The sequence below is a fragment of the Chanodichthys erythropterus genome, chromosome 23 (assembly GCF_024489055.1).
Source record: "Chanodichthys erythropterus isolate Z2021 chromosome 23, ASM2448905v1, whole genome shotgun sequence".
NCBI classification, from domain to species: Eukaryota; Metazoa; Chordata; class Actinopteri; order Cypriniformes; family Xenocyprididae; genus Chanodichthys; species Chanodichthys erythropterus.
In genome coordinates, this window is record NC_090243.1 from 1,944,067 (window position 1) to 1,961,816 (window position 17,750).

The 17,750-nt window shown below is 37.2% G+C and overlaps 2 protein-coding genes across 7 annotated transcripts in view; both read right to left on the reverse strand.

Annotated features, from left to right (window-relative positions):
* The window catches only part of tmem108 (transmembrane protein 108), an 83,300-nt gene extending 74,398 nt beyond the window's left edge, over positions 1-8,902 (reverse strand). For 2 of the 4 annotated variants that reach the window (XM_067378078.1, XM_067378079.1), the window contains exons 1-2: positions 8,694-8,902; positions 7,330-7,408 (exon numbers count right to left, since the gene is read on the reverse strand). The gene's annotated coding sequence lies outside the window, so the exon portion shown is untranslated. Of the gene's footprint in view, positions 1-7,329; positions 7,800-8,693 lie in introns of those variants that run through there. The other 2 variants (XM_067378080.1, XM_067378081.1) reach the window with 2 other exon arrangements.
* topbp1 (DNA topoisomerase II binding protein 1) overlaps positions 7,330-17,750 on the reverse strand; it is a 28,585-nt gene continuing 18,164 nt past the window's right edge. For 2 of the 3 annotated variants that reach the window (XM_067378076.1, XM_067378077.1), the window contains 5 exons: positions 16,160-16,323; positions 15,956-16,084; positions 15,791-15,880; positions 15,502-15,663; positions 13,765-14,880 (listed from right to left, as the gene is read on the reverse strand). In XM_067378076.1, coding sequence (XP_067234177.1) covers positions 14,743-14,880; positions 15,502-15,663; positions 15,791-15,880; positions 15,956-16,084; positions 16,160-16,323 — 683 coding nt within the window. In that variant the 3' untranslated portion in view covers positions 13,765-14,742. Of the gene's footprint in view, positions 7,409-13,764; positions 14,881-15,501; positions 15,664-15,790; positions 16,085-16,159; positions 16,324-17,750 lie in introns of those variants that run through there. The other variant, XM_067378075.1, reaches the window with a different exon arrangement.

The window sequence follows — 17,750 nt, forward strand, 5'->3', positions numbered from 1 at the left end:
TACACACATATATTATGTATATTATGTAAACACAAACTATTATTTTGGATGCATTTAATCGCGATTAATCGTTTGACAGCACTAGTTACTTAATGTTTTGCCTGAAAAGTGTGTTTGTGCTATATTTCTCTAAAATAAAGGCCATTTGGTTTGATATTTTGTTGATATTCACACATTTTAAGTACCCAAATCCTTTTTGAAACCACTACAAACATTATTGCATTGAATACATTTCATACTGATGAATAAAACCACCATGCTCATTATTACATTATTAAATCCTTGTTTGAAGTGACTGTTTGGTCTGGAATAAGCAGTGCCAAATAAAGCTGAAGACCTTTGATCAGAGGCAAGCCAAGAAACTCACTCTGACAGCCTGAAGCCATCAACTGATAAAACCCTTGCTATGAAGCCAAACAGAAGCTACACGGACTGTATAAAAGAGCCAGTCCAGTGCATTCTATTGGGTAGGCTTCTTCAGCATCTTTGTAGAATTACAAACATTAAAATGTCCGAGTGTGTGCGTGAATGTGTGGCCTTCCTCAGGATCAGGAAGAGTGGCGGCAGTCGTGGAATTCCAGGAATTCCCCCTACACACACTTCACGCTCCATCAGTCCTCTCCTCCTCCCGCTCCCCCTTTCCCTCTTATCTTCCTCATCCATCCCTAGCGCATTCTCTAATCGCCATAATGGCTGTATCCACGGCTGTCCTGCTCCCCGCTGCCCTTCCTTGCAACAGGGACACAGGAAGACCTGTTGTCGCTATCAGCAATGCCCTTTGGGTAATTTAAGACACCTGCTATGTCGGTGCATCAAGTAATCCAAGTAGGCAGGCGCTACTTTGTGCATGCTAAACAGTGTGTTTAATGTTTCAGAGTATCAAAACTCACCTGAGATACTAAAGCAGACACAAGACACTATCACAAATTAGGTTTGTTCTGACATCCTTTATTCACCCTCATTTTGTTCCAAATCTTTATGGCTTTCTTTCTTCTGTGGAACACAAAATAATAAGTTTAGCAGAATCACCAAGCTGCTCTTTATAATGAAAGCAGATGGGAGCTATGGCTGCCAAGCTCCAAAAAGGAGAAAAAGGCTGATAAAAATAGCTCATTTTACTATTTAAAGCCTTGCGAAACTGTACAATAGCTTTGCCTGAGAAACGGTCTGAAATTTAAATCGTTATTCACTAAAAATCCTGCTTGCAGATGTGGTCAGCATTCACTTTCATTATAAGAAAAGAGCTGCTTGGACATTCTAACATTTCTTTTTGTGTTCCACTGAAAAAAAAAAAAACAACAACAACAAAGTTATACAGTTCTGAAGACATGAGGGTGAGTAAACACTGAAGTGCACTTGGTGAACGCAACAAGTGCACAAGTTGAAAGTGCACTTGTAGTGTAATATTAAAAAAAAAAAATTGTACTTGCATATAATGTAATGAAATAAAAGGACACTTACTGTAAGTGTACTTAGAGTACACTTTCATGACTTCATCATTTTTTAAAAAGTTTACTTTATAAAGTCAAATTAGAAGTTACTTAAAGTACATTTTCAATCATTGTTTTAATAATCTTTTGTCATACTTTAAGAAGAAATACACATTTTGATTTGTTGCTAACATACTAAAGCATATGTAAAATACTTTATTATAATACACAGTAGTCAACATTTGAAGTGGATCAAAAAAGTTTATCAAAATTGTCCTAAGAACTAAGTCGTCCTAAGAAGTTTGTAGGACAACTTTGAAGAAAGGTTTTTATCCACTTCAAATGTTTTGTATTAAATAGCTACTTCATTACAAAACACACACACACACACACACACATATATATTATATGTGTATAGATTTAAATCATAATATATTATATATATATATATATATATATATATATATATATATATATATATATATATATATATATATATATATATTATGATTTAAATCTATACACATATAATATATATATGTGTGTGTGTGTGTGTGTGTGTGTGTGTGTGTGTGTGTGTGTGTGTGTGTGTGTGTGTGTGTGTGTGTGTGTGTGTGTGTGTGTATATATATATATGACAAGTTTCAACAGAAATGACAGCAGAAGTAATGATGAAATTACATATAAAAATGTACTTAAGACCTACTTAAGTGGGTAAAAAAACACTCTAAAGTTCAGCTAACTGCATTTAATATAGATTTAAATCATAATACATTTTAATTTAATTGCAATTAACATGCATTAACATTAATATCCTATGATTTACTCACCCTCAAGCCATCCTAGGTATATATGACACTCTTCTTTAAAGACAAATATAATAGGATATATTTTAAAATATCCTGGCTCTACCAAGCTTTATATTGGTGGTGTACGAATGGGGGACCTGTTTTGAAGCCCCTCAAAAAATGCATCCATCTATCATAAATATAATCCATACGGCTCCAGGGGGGTTAATAAAGGCCTTTTGAAGTGAACCGTTTGTAAGAAAAATATCCATATTTAAAACTTTATTAAATATAATAACTAGCTTCAGGCAGACACCCATACACATCGATTTGCAGCGGGAAAATAATCCCTGACCCGACACATGATGCAATGTCGAACGTGGAAGCTCAGAGGATAGAGCAAAACAAAACCCTGATCACGATTTAGAAGTCTAAAATAAGAAATTTTAAAGAGAAGTTTCAGAGGATTTCAATATAAGAGAAGAGGAGCTGGATTTTGGTGTCTAAGCTTCAGTACTCCTACATACTGCATGCATCACTTCAGGGGTTACTCACTTGGCACAAGTCGACGTGCGCACTAAGCGTATGGCCGTCTGGCGGAAGCTAGTTATTTTAGCTTATAAAGTTTTAAATATGGATATTTTTCTTACAAAAACCCATCGCTTTGCTTCCGAAGGCCTTTTTTAACCCCCTGAATCTACCCGTATGGATTATGATGAATGAATGTATTTTTGGGGGGGCTTTAAAACAGGCCCCCCATTCACTGCCATTGTAAAGCTTGGTAGAGCCAGGATAATTTTAAATATATCTCTGATTGTGTACAACTAGAATGGCTTGAGGGTGAGTAAATCATGGAATAATTTTCATTTTTGGCTGAACTATCCCTTTAAGTATATTCTTTAAAAGTATATTACATAATACGTAATCTTTTAAAAGTATACTAAAGTGTGTTATTCAGCACAAGGAAATGATAACGTGAAGTGGCGAACTTAAAGGTGCCATAGAACGTCTTTTTAAAAGATGTAATATTAGTCTAAGGTGTCCCCTGAATGTGTCTGTGAAGTTTCAGCTCAAAATACCCCATACATTTTTTTTTATAAATTTTTTTAAATGCCTATTTTGGGGCATCATTAAATATGAGCCGATTTAGGCTGCGGCCCCTTTAAATGCTCACGCTCTCCACCCACGGAGCTCGCGCTTGCCTTTAACAGCATAAACAAAGTTCACACAGCTAATATAACCCTCAAAATTGTTCTTTACAAAGTGTTCGTCATGCAACATGTCTAATCACGTAAGTATGGTATTTATTTGGATGTTTTGATTCTGAATGAGTTTGATTGTGCTCCGTGGCTAAAGCTTACATTACACACTGTTGGAGAGATTTATAAAGAATGAAGTTGTGTTTATGTATTATACAGACTGCAAGTGTTTAAAAAAAATGAAAATAAACACAGTCTTGTCTCTGTGAATACAGTAAGAAACTATGGTAACTTTAACCACATTTAACAGTACATTAGCAACATGCTAACGAAACATTTAGGAAGACAATTTACAAATATCACCAAAAATATCATGATATCATGGATCATGTCATCATGGATCATGTCAGTTATTATTGCTCCATCTGCCATTTTTCGCTATACTGTTCGTGCTTGCTCACCTAGTCTGATGATTCAGCTGTGCACAGATCCAGACGGACGTCCCTTGCCCTTGTCTAATGCCTTGAACATGGGCTGGCATATGCAAATATTGGGGGCGTACATATTAATGATCCCGACGGTTACGTAACAGTCTGTGTTATGTTGAGATTCGCCTGTTCGTCGGAGGTCTTTTAAACAAATGAGATTTATATAAGAAGGAGAAAACAATGGAGTTTGAGACTCACTGTATGTCATTTCCATGTACTGAACTCTTGTTATTCAACTATGCCAAAATAAATTCAATTTTTAATTTTAGGGCACCTTTAAAAAATGAATTGAATGTTTCTTGAATCATATAGAAAGCTTTTCTGTTTGCTATTCCTGTTAATGTTCAGCTCAACTGACCTAAACTGAACTTCTCTCCTATGGGAAGGAACTCGACTGATAGAATCATCAGTGTCTTACTGGAAATGGGAGGAAATGTCCTATCAGACAGTGAGGGACATCTCAACCACTGCTTTATAACCTAATTTACTGAAGCTCAGAAATATCCACCCCTGTTCTGTTCAGGCTTAGAAGAATCTCATTTCTGAAGCCGCTAATGTATGTTGGCATTCATAGGAGTGCATGTCACTCTTTCAGGAAAAGAACACAGGTTGTTTTTCTTCCGTTGCGCCTGTGTGTCGGCTTTGTCCTGTCTACTGGGTTCTATAAGCATGGAAGTGTTGAGATAATTCACAACTCTTACTGTCCTCAAGATCTATAAAGTATTTAGACATGAGACACATTCCATACCAGGCTGTACCATTCTCCCCTGGGTCATATGGGATTGTAATTGAGACTGGGAAAGGTTGAAAAAGGAAGAGAGAATAGAACATGGAAACATTGTCCTTTCTTTCTGTATAGTCTCTGATAAGATTTTAAGGTTTCCTGCTTGACCCTGAATTTTTTCCAGATGTTGATTGTTTTTAATTGGTATGGCGTGTTTTTCCTTTTCTGTAACTCTATAAGATTGCAGGAAGCCTGGTTGCAGTTTGCTATGATGATATGCGTTTCATTGACACATGAGGGATGTTTGGTGCGGGCAGAGGTGACACCACAGGACAGTTGATACTTTGTTGTTCTGGTCTGGTTACTGTCACTCTGAAATGACCTCGATTCAAGAGGATAATGAAGGATCATCCATAATCACCCCCAAAAACAAGAGATTAAAATAGCTTCTTTAAAAATATAAAATATATTATATTTAAATCTGTTTCAACAAATCTACATTTCAAAAGTTGAGTTGTTTTTGTTTTTTTTTTGTGAAAAAAGTATTTAATGCTTATTGAGGCTGCATTTATTTGAACAAAACATACAGTTAAAACAGAAATATTGTGAAATATAACTTTTTTCAATTTGACCATTTTAAAATTCAATCGATGATGCAAAGCTGAATTTTCAGCATCATTACTCCAGTCTTCAGTGTCACATGATCCTTCAGAAATCCTGCTGATTTGCTGCTCAAGAAACATTTCTTATCATCATCAATGTTGAAAACAGTTGTGCTGCTGAATATTATTGTGGAAACTGTGATGAATAGAAACTTTAAAAGAACAGCATTTATTTGAAATAGAAATCTTTTGTAATATAAATTTCTTTGTCATTTTTGATCAATTTAATGCATTCTTGATGAATAAAAGTATTAATTTCTTTCAAAAATTTAAATCTTACTGACCCCAAACTTTTGAAATGTAATATTATAATAACATATTATATAATGTAATGGATATTAACTCTATAAAATAAAATAATAAATAAATGAAATAATATATTTAATATAATAAAAACTTTTAATATTAAAGTAATATAATATTATTACATTCACACTGTAAAAAAAAAAAACAAAAAACAAAAAAACAACTGTTGGTTTAAACTTAAAAACCTGGTTGCCTTAATTTTGAGTTCAATGAAATACAAAATTTGAGTTAAGACAATGAAGGCGATTGGTTTAATCGACAGAAACTCAAAATATTATGTTATCTGAACTACATTAATTATCTAAGTTGATTTGACAAAAGAAAAAATGTTGTGATTACATATAAGGAAAATTCTTTTTTTATAGTGCATGCAAAAATCAAGAAAGGAAGGGGATTTCATCAGACAAAAAAGGGAAAAAAGTATTTTCACACTGATCTAGATCCAATGAGATACCATGCAAACTAAATATAAATAAATATGACTGTCTTTTTTCACAGACACTTAGGTCATTTTTAAAGAATGCCATGTTTAGAGAAAATGAACACAGATAATGATGCTACCCTGCAGCAAGTTAACCAATGGACGGTAAAAGGTGATGGCCTTTGCCCCCAATGAATCAAAGTTCCTCCTCCACTTATCACAAGACACTCACTGCTTTGCAGCCTCATCCCAGGTGACCCTTTCTGAACAAGTTGTCAGCTACATATGTCAGTGTCTTGCCACTTGACCCAAGCCCCGGCTCCCTCCTTCTACCTCCCTATTGGACAAACCAGCGGGGAATTGTCCTGGAGAACAAAGCATTGAGTTGGGGGTGTTCTGTTAAGGACTTTGACTAACATTCCTTTCACAATGCTCTCTGGCGACCAACTTTTAATGACCCTACACTTCTAAACATTTACTGTTCTGTGGGACTGGCAACAAACACACACAGACAAAAAAAGAACGTTCAGTGCTCACAAATGGAGCATCTTTATGAAGAGCACCCTTCTAACGACCTCAAGCTTTAAGAGAGTTGCCTCATTATTTAGAACTGAATATTAATGAATGAGCCCCAGGGTAAAGGAAACATTCACTCTGTTCTGTAGCCTTTCTACAGACGTTCCTGCAATACATAGTCAATGCCGAGGTCATAGGTTGAATTCCCAGGGAGAAAACATACAGTAGGCTTACTGATAAGATTTATCTTGAATTCAAATCATTTGTTAAATTAATACATTCAATATAAGTTGAGTTCCTAAAACACTTGCGATTCCAAAATGGACTTTTGCATGCCACCAAAAATGAAAAAGAAGAGGATGCTGAAATGAAGATGTTTGACTTTCTGATACCAAAATGGCTGAAGTTATAAGCAGAACAAATCGCGTTTTTCTGATTAAATGTATATATATATGAATGTTTGCCTGTGGTAAAGCTTCAGTAATTTATGGAAATAATATACTGAGTAAGTTTGTCATCAAGGGACCATTTATCAGACAATACTGAAAAAATTATAACTGATTAAGTAGAATGTGAAAATTATCAGTTTTTCACTAGTCTAGAATGTGCAGGAAAAAAAAAAAAAAAAAAACATTAAATAGCTCACTGTTTGAAACTAAATAACAATGCAGCCTACCAACCTTCCTACCAGTTTCCCCCCCAAATCACAATCTATAAGCAGGTGCAGCCATGTGAGTTACTAAGGCAAATGTTCCAGAGGAAGGGTGAGAAAAGCTCTGATGAGATGTCTCTTACCTTATAATATGATGGAAAACGATCAAAGACGCCTGTAGCATAACATGATGTTTATCTGCGTTATATCCTCAGAATCCTCCTGACAATGAAACACACAATGGTCTTTTACGGGTGGTGATACCGTAAAGCTTCCCTAACTCTCCTTCAGCGGCAGCTCACAATAAATAAAGGCTGATATCCCCAGTGTATGTGTGTGTGTGAGCGAGAGGGGGAAGAGAGAGAGAGAGAGAGAGAGAGAGAGAGAGAGAGAGAGAGAGAGAGAGAGAGAGAATTTGGACTAATGAGCAATTCAAATGTTAGTTTACAACAAGGCGTTACTCTATGACTAGTGTTAGGAATCGATTCTTGTTCAAGTTCCATTAAGAGCGGAACCGATATATTCTCATGACGTTCGGGTCCATTTTTTTCCTCCGATGCAGACGGAAAACCGAACTAAAATAGTCTGATAGTGTTTCCTACACTTCTATTCAGCACATCACCGCTACTGAATCTACAGCGCCACCAGTGTGGTCCGATTCCCAAACGAATGATTCTTTGAGTCGGTTATTTTTTGTGAATCAAAGACATTCAGGGCGATTAAGGTAGTCCGAATTCCAAATGAATAAATCTCTTGAGTCGATACTTTTTAGTGTATTCTATTTAAAAAGTAACCAAAGTAGTCAAATTCTTATGAGTCGGTTAATAAAATACATTTATGAATCAGTCGGAGAACTGAACTGACTCACTGTTATTATGTTCGTTCCTGTGTTATAATGTAGACAAACTCGTGAGAAAGTGTTTTGTTTTTATAAAATGAGCAAATTAAATGTTACTATGTTTCGTTTAGTATTTGAATGAACACATTGTTAGGGCCTTTTTTTTTAAACTGCATTAGTAGAAAAATGAAAGGTCTGATAATCTAAAAATGAAAAGTTTTTTTTGTAAACATTTTGCAATAGACTAACTGTAGGCTATAAAACCGATCTTTTTATGTTGAAATCTGAAATTATTCCATCATTTGAGACTGCTGAGGTAATTGTCATTTCCTTTCCACCACGTATTTCTACCTCCAAAATAGCCTGCTAAAGAATCGTTCATGGAACAGTTACAGAATCGATTCCGTATGATTCCAATCCCTATCTATGACTCTGTAGAAATCACATCAGTTAATACACCAAGAACACAGTCCGATAACAGCATCTCTCATGAGAGTGTAATGCCGAATGAGAAAACCCCCAAAATCATTAAAAAAGATGCAATATTTACAAAGAGCTTTCAGTCATCTAGAAGCTCCAAAATCGAGCAGATGCGTAATTAACGTTGTCATAATGTACGCAAAGACAATACATGCAGTGACACGCAGTGAATAAGGTGTTTAGTTTTACCTATATGGAGACTAGTCCGAAAGCTCTTCCTTCCAGCCGAACCGGCTCATCAAAGCAGCCGCGTCACCGGTCCAAGTGGAACGCGCAACGCGCACATGCTTCCCGCACGGTATCAGACTGTCACATGAGCGGAGCGGTCAGTCCCTCTCCTGCCTCCAGCCAGCAAATATCTGAATTAAGTCCAACACCGCCCACCTCCCGAGTCCCCAAACACATAGGATAGCTTATGCTTAGATCATAAACTGGTCATCAGAAACCAACAGGCAGCAAGTGGAGGTTGAGTGATATCAGACAGCTAATGTTTGTGCGTGTCGGTCACCCCGGCTCTTTAAGACCGTTTCGTAGACTGTTACGGCCACAGAATAATAATGAGCACATATTGCTGCACCAGCAAGCGAGCATTTAGGGAACTGGGCTGAGAGGGTTATTCTGTCTCCAGTGGTTTAACTTGAATTATCCTGCTATGGGATGACGAGTCAGTCCTAAGGACCACACTAGCTTAAAAGGTTAGTTCACCCAAAAATGAAAATTATGTCATTAATTATTCACCCTCATGTTGTTCCAAACCCATAAGACCTATTAAATTAAGATATTTTTGATGAAATCCGTGAGCTCTCTGACCCCTGCATAGACAGCAATTTTAATTAACACTTTCAAGGAAGTAAAGACATCATTAAAATAGTCCATGTGACTAGAGTGGTTCAACCATAATGTTATGAAGTCACGAAAATGCTTTTTGTGCACAAAAACAAAACAAAAATAACTTTATTCAACATTCTCTTCTCTTCCCTGTCATTCTCATATGCTGTTTACATCCAGCGCTTCCAGGTTCTACATCAGAATGGCGGCTCATTATTGGCAGACACCTGCGTCAGCATCACACGCACACATCTTGCTGCTCACGTGTACAGCGTTGGCAAATACTGAGCTGGTGTTCTGATGTAGAACCAGGAAGCGCTGCACTGTTTACTTCGTCAACAGCGTAGCAGACTGACAGGGAAGAGAAGAAATTGCTGATTTTTTTTTTTTTTTTGCGCACAAAAAATATTCTCGTCACTTCATAACATTAAGGTTGAACCACTGTAATCACATGGACTATTTTAAAGATATCTTTACTACCTTTCTGGGCCTTGAAAGTAGTAATGAAATTTATAGAGGGGTCAGAGAGCTCTCAGATTTCATTAAAAATGTCTCAAAGTTTGTGTTTCGAAGATGAACGAAGGTCTTACAGGTTTGGAATGACATGAGGTTGAGTAATTAATGACAGAATTTTAATTTGAATAAACAAATAGGAGCAAAATAGAAATGTATTAGAAATTAGTAGTTGAGAAACAGAAATAGGAAAAGAAACATTTCATTTTGTTAAACAAAATTGGTGAATAGGCTGCTCTGAGGTGCGTTTCCCAACACGAACTATCGTCGCAAGTTCCATCGGTACCAATAGAGTTCAATGGGACTTACAACCATAGTTGACTAACAATGCTTTTGGGAAATGAACCCCTACACGATTTTTATTAATTTATACAATGCATGAAATGTCCTTAAAAGTGCTAAAGAGGATGTTTTGTTTTATACGTTTTTGCAATATTACTTGAAACTGTCTTTACTAACTGATAAAAGACTATTTATTAGGTGCACTGAAAGGAATAATATTAACATACATCATCTGTGCATGAGGTAGGGCCTTAAAAACATCAGCCAATCGTTTACGCGATCATCGCTTAAACGGTTGGCCATCTGGCTTGTCAATAACTGACGTAACGTTCCTTGTGAGACGTGCGCGGATTGGCCCTCTGGCTTGTCAATCACTGCCCTGACGTTCCTTGTGAGAGACGCTCCAGTAACTTCCACACTCCACAGTCGCTGCATGTAATGTTTTTGTCAGGAGACGGGAGTAACAACTGCAGATTATGAGTTACCTGCGTTGAGTCAGACATAATGAATCCACTAACATGACACAGCGAATGCCGGTGGTAAACACTCATGTTCCAATACTCATGCACGAGTTTTGGGAGGCGTTCCCTTGAAATGCGTTCATTTCAAAAACTCAGTAACAGTCTTTGTTTTCTCAGTCGACGAAAAGATCCTCTTTAGCACCTTTAACTACCTGACAGATGTCAGTGAAATATGTAAAAATGTCAATTATCTCCTTGACAGCCTTGGGCTCTATAATATAGATCTATAATATCGTGTCCAATACGTTTACGAATTGGAGTGAATCGTACAAGCGTTTTTTTTGAGCCAGACTCGTTGAACCGAGAATCATTGGACATTCCCTTTTCGCTATGATAATCAGCTTTTTAAATTAAATATCATTAAAACATGCTAAAACCTTTTTTTCCCTGTTAACAGAACAAAAGAAAGGCAGTAATGTTTAAATGTAAATGCAAATTACATTAAAACAAGCTACATACATTTTATGCATGGCTGCATAAAACTGATTTGGTACACATGGAATTACAATGCACAACCTTATTAATAAAACCTAAAAGAAACAAAAAATGTTATCAACAGCAATGTGGGTCATGCCACAATGTCAGGAAACAAAAGAAGTAAATCAATCGCTGAATCGGGTTTTGAACTGGTTCTGAATTATTCGGATGAACTGATTAACAGAAAGAAATCAGCCTTTCCTATCAAAGAAAAAAGAAAGAAACTGCTTCCTTTTTTACTAAAAACTGTACATTTCATTTCCTATTTGCCCTTGTATTGCAAGCATAAAGGAGAATTTTTTAACATTGTCTTGAGCAAAAATAGACAACTGTGTCCTGATTCCGGACAGGAACAAAGGGACATTCTGTTCCACTTCTATACAACTGCAGTGCAATCCCTATTCACACCATACAGAAATATGGACATTTTTCTATGGCTTGCATTTGTCACAGGTCTCACAACATGCTCCTCTTATCACAGCAAAATGGCACCGGTATCAGAGAGGTCTCAGCAGGGTGGCTTATTATTATCATTAGGTTGTACGGGTCCCAAAAATCAGTCTTGTAGACAGGTAAAGAGCAAAGAGGTCTTATCTGCAGCAGCAGTTAAAGAGCTTGGGCACAAAAAAATATATTACTACACATTTAATTACTCATTCAGGACTGAGGCAAAGAAACACAAAGGCAGAAACAGAGTACAATGACATAAAAAGGTGATAGCAGATATGTGTTCAGTAAGACAAACAGGCATTCAAAACAGCCCTTTTCCCTTCCCCCTACCCAGTCACCTCCCTCTGTGACAAATGGGGGATCCAACTTCGTAATCCGGTGACTTTGAGACTGTGGTTTAACCCCCCCGGTCACAGTAGTCGGCTGGTGGCAGGCTTAGCCATGACCAGGGCAAATCATTTACATGCCCATATAGGCCACCAGACATCAAGCAAATCTAGTTATGGCATGAAGTGAATGTGTGACAAGCATCATGGGATTCCACACAAATTTCAATGTAAAAATAATAATGGTAATCTGTTATTTACAGTGCATCCGTAAAGTATTCACAGTGCTTCACTTTTTCCACATATCTTGTGATGTCACAGCCTTGTTCCAAAAGGGATTAAATTCATTATTTTCCTCAAAATTCTACATACCCCATAATGACAATGTGAAAGAAGTTTGTTTGAAATCTTTGCAAATTAAAAAAAAAAAAAAATCACATGTATTCACGGCCTTTGCCACAACACTCAAAATTGAGCTCAGGTGCATCCTGTTTCCACTGATCATCCTTGAGATGTTTCTACAACTTGATTGGAGTTCACCTGTGGTAAATTCAGTTGATTGGACATGATTTGGAAAGGCACACACCTGTCTATATAATGTCCCACAGTTAACAGTGCATGCCAGAGTACAAACCAAACTATGAAGTCCAAGGAATTGTCTGTAGACCTCCAAGACAGGACTGTATCGAGGCACAGATCTTGGGAAGGGTACAAAAACAATTTCTGCAGCATTGAAGGTCCCAATGAGCAGTGGCCTCCATCATCCGTAAATGGAAGACGTTTGGACCCACTAGGACTCTTCCTAGAGCGAGCAGCCCGGCCAAACTGAGCGATCGGGCGAGCAGGGCCTTAGTCAGGGAGGTGACCAAGAACCCAATGGTCGCTCTGACAGAGCTCCAGCGTTTCTCTGTGGAGAGAGGAGAGCCTTCCAGAAGAAAAACCATCTCTGCAACACTCCACCAATCAGGCCTGTATGGTAGAGTGGCCAGAGAGAAGAAATTCATCAGTAAAAGGCAAATGACAGCCAGCCTGGAGAACTCTCAGACCATGAGAAACAAAATTCTCTGGTCTGATGAAACAAAGATTGAACTCTTTGGCCTGAATAGCAAGTGTTTCCTCCAAACATGACCAGGCACTGCTCATCACCTGGCCCTACAGTGAAGCATGGTGGTGGTGGCATCATGCTGTGGGGATGTTTTTCAGCGGCAGGAACTAGACTAGTCAGGATCGAGGGTAAAATGAATGCAACAACGTACATCCTTGATGAAAACCTGCTCCAGAGTGCTCTGGACCTCAGACTGGGGCGAAGGTTCATCTTCCAATAGGACAACGGACAACGACTAAGCACACAGCCAAGATAACAAAGGAGTGGCTATGGGACAACTCTATGAATGTCCTTGAGTGGCCCAGCCAGAGCCCTGACTTGAACCCGATTGAACATCTCTGGAGAGATCTGAAAATGGCTGTGCACCAACACTCCTCATCCAACCTGATGGGAGCTTGAGAGGTCGTGCAAAGAAGAATGGGAGAAACTGCCCAAAAATAGATGTGCCAAGCTTGCAGCATCATACTTAAAAGGACTTGAGGCTGTAATTGGTGCCAAAGGTGCTTCAACAAAGTATTGAGCAAAGGCTATGAATACTTTTGTACATGTGATTTTTTTTTTTTCACTTTTTTTTTTTCACTTTTTTTTTTTTTTTTTTTAATACATTTCAAAGATTTCAAACAAACTTCTTTCATGTTGTCATTATGGGGTATTGTTTGTAGAATTTTGAGGAAAATAATGAATTTAATCCCTTTTGGAATAAGGCTGTAACATAACAAAATGTGGAAAAAGTGAAGCACTGTGAATACTTTCCGGCTGCACTGTATAGGGGGGAAAGACTAGTAGAGGGCAGTGGGTTTAAATCCATCATAATGAGCTTAATGTAGGAAGAAGTGGCATTACAAAAATGGTTGGTTAAAAGTTATAATTATTTAAAAAATATTATTAATACTATTGTTACTATAGGAAGAGAACTGAAAGATCAATCAAGTAATAAGTATCTGACTAAGAAATAACAATATGGATTGGTTCTATGACATAAGCCAGACACCAGCATGTAAAAAAAAATCTGCACTTGTTGCCATTAGTAACAGAATGGTTGCTGTGGACACAGACGATTCCGATGTCTTTTGTAAGAAAGCATTACACTGGGGTCAAATAGGAAAAGTAAGCAACATCTTGAGTAGATGTAATTACTTGTTACACTTGATCAGATAATCAGGGGATTCACCGAAAATAAGAGTTGATAACATTATTACATACAAAAGGCTGTATTTTATGAGACATCATAGTGATTTGAGAACATAAAGCATTTAAAATTTCTCACTGTCCAATTAGTCCACCTGTACATGTTTTATCATATTTTTGGCTGTCAAATAATTGGCAGCTTTCTAACTATATTTATATAGTACTACTTCATGCATTTGAGGGCTGTGTAAATGTTATGTAATAGATATAACATGGCAATTTTATAAACTACAAATTAGTCTGTCCACCCCTCCATCATGTGTAGATTGCTCCCTCTGCAGGGCAGAAAGTGCTAGTACATCAGAGTCCATTGACGTACAAAGCAAATGCAAGCTGTGAGTTTCTGCTTAAATCTGATTTCTGGTGAATCATACCATTTTTTAAAAAAAGAAAAAAACCTGTTTTCTTCTATTTTTTTTTGTGTGCTTCACGTTAAGAATTTATTTATTATTGACGAAATAGACATTCTTATTCTTACAATGTAATATGAATAAAATGAATTAAATACATATTAAATATGTTACATTTGAGCATGAAATAGGATGGTTTCATCTCACACGACTCTTCTTTAATGTGGACATGTCCCCAGAAGCTTTCCGTTTGCGTGAAGATGTATCTTGAACCTTGTCTAGATCATCTGCAGCTGCACCAGGAAGATAGTAAGCATCCATTGAAGGAGATGGCTCCTGAAAAAACAAACAAAAAACATTAAAAGGGCAATCATAGAACTTGTTGCCTCAACATACATTTCAAAGCTGAACAGAACAAGCAATTACTGTGATCAAATTTCCACATTATTGCTTCCGGTACATTAATATCAGGTGTAGGGCAGCACAATTAATAGACATAAAACTGAAATCGCTCATGGCTGTCCGTTTGTCTGTGTGTGCATATAAACACATATTAGGGATGGTAAGATTCACCTATTCTAATCGGTGCCTCGGCATAAAAGTTAACGTTGCGATGCACTGATTTTAAAAGGTGTGCATCGGATACAAGTTGGAATTTATATTGCGATGAATCATTTCTAACATATTTGCATTGGTAAAAACAATTTATATATATAATAATTAGTAGATGCACAATATTTTTATTATTTACAAAGTGACCAATAATTTGTGACCAATATTTTACATGTAGCTTGACTTCTCTCTCAAACACATTCTCTCATCACCACTGCTTCAACCTGAATATAACCAAAAGCCTCAGTAAAAAATAAAAATAAAATAAAAATCCCAAATTTTTCCCACCAAAATCGTGATTCCCTAGTGAGGTGTGTGATTTGTATCGGAAACATCCTCTCTCACCTGCATGAGGTAATCAGCAATGTACTCGGGTTTTAGACATTTGACCCCCTGAGCCGCAGCCTCACTGATGTCCACTCTGACATCACCTGGTTTTAACCGACTAAAATCCACAAACAGGTGAGTGGTCTCTTTAAACAACAAGGGAGAAGGATCTGGTAACACCTATACAGAAGAAAAAAAGGGTTAAATACAGGACAAAAGGAACAATACAGAATGTACTGTAAGGTCATAGGAAACCGATGTTTTAAATCTGGAATCAAAAGATACAAAATGACAAAAGTCAACAGACCTTGGCTCCCCCAGACTGCAGCAGCCGTCTGAATCCAGCCTCTCTGGCATGGTCAATATTCAGCATTACAGTCCAGCCACCAAAAGCTCCCTGTACATCAACAGCATCAGGCACTGCACCATATACTTGCAGGATCATGCATGCCAAGTGTATATACACATTTACCTCCTTGTTTGAGGCCCCTTGTAATGTCTTCCTCCATCGCATAGCTGCCAGTGCCAGTCTCTTCTGCTGAGAGTTGATGGATGTCAGAGCTTCCAGTATAGAGCTGCTGCCCCACTCATACTGCTCCTCCTAACACACACACAGGACATGAACACCATCTGTGGTCATGACTGAAAGACGGGGAACGTAAACGCAGACACACACCTGTATGAAGTGTCCTTCTGCACGGCAGGCCTCCAGGTATGAGCGGTGAAGGATCCACTTGCCAGCTGCCATAGCGGCCAGATACTTCTCATTCCGCAGAGGATAACCCACGATCACATGAGTGCAGCTGGGGTCAAAACTCTGCTTTTCCAACACAACACCACCTGCACATGTAACACATACTAGATGCATTAAATAATAGAAATTCAATTAGGGATACAACACAACAACTGAATTATTGTCCAACAACAAACTGGTCATGAGGTTGTTGTTTTTTTTTACTTTTTTTTTTTTTTTTTTTTTAAAGACCAGAGCTCACCAAGGCTGCATTTATAATACAGTAAAAACAGTAATATTGTGAAATATTATTATTAAAAAATGTTAGCAGTCATTACTCCAGTCTTCAGTGTCACATGATCCTTCAGAAAACATTTGAATATGCTGATTCTAATGTGCTGATCTAATGTGCTCAATAAGAAACATTTCTTATCAAAACTGAAAACTGTTGTTGTTTAGTATTTTTGTGGAAACTGAAACATTTGAAATATTTCTATATGAAATAGAAATATTCTGTAGCATAAATGTTTAATGCATCAGTTTAATGCATCTGCTGAATATAAGTATTAAAGTATTTTTTATTTTATATCTTTAGGACAGTTCTTTAAAGGTGCCCTAGATTCAAAAATTGAATTTACCTCGACATAGTTAAATAACAAGAGTTCAGTACATGGAAATGACATACAGTCTCAAAGTAGAGTCTCAAACTCCATTGTTTCCTCCTTATATAAATCTCATTTGTTTAAAAGCCCAGGCGAATCTCAACATAACACCGACTGTTACATAACTGTTGGGGTGTACGCCCCCAATATTTGCATATGCCAGCCCATGTTCCCAACATTATGAAAGGCATTAGAAAAGGGCAGAACGTCTGGATCTGTGCAATCAACAGACTAGGTAAGCAAGCAAGGACAAAAGCAAAAAATGGCATATGGAGAAATAATAACTGACAGGATATTTGTAAATTGTATTTCTAAATGTTTCGTTAGCATGTTGCTAATGTACTGTTAAATGTGGTTAAAGTTACCATCATTTCTGACTGTATTCACGGAGACAAGAGCCGTCGCCATTTTCATTTTTAAACACTTGCAGTCTGTATAATGCATAAACAACTTCATTCTTTATAAATCTCTCCAACAGTGCAGTGTTAGCCATTAGCCACGGAGCACAGCCTCAAATCCATTCAGAATCAAATGTAAACATCAAAATAAACACTGTACTTACGCGATTAGACATGCTGCGTGACGAACACTTTGTAAAGATCCATTTTGAGGGTTATATTAGCTGTTTGAACTTTTTTTATGTTGTTTAAGGCAAGCGCGAGCTCTTGGGGCGTGGAGCATGAGATTTATAGGGCCACACACCCTGAATCGGCTCATTTCTAAGTATGCCCCAAAATAGGCAGTTAAAAAAATGAATTAAAAAAAATCTATGGGGTATTTTGAGCTGAAACTTCACAGACACATTCAGGGGACACCTTAGACTTATATTACATCTTGTAAAAAAAAGTTCTAGGGCACCTTTAATTAGCATG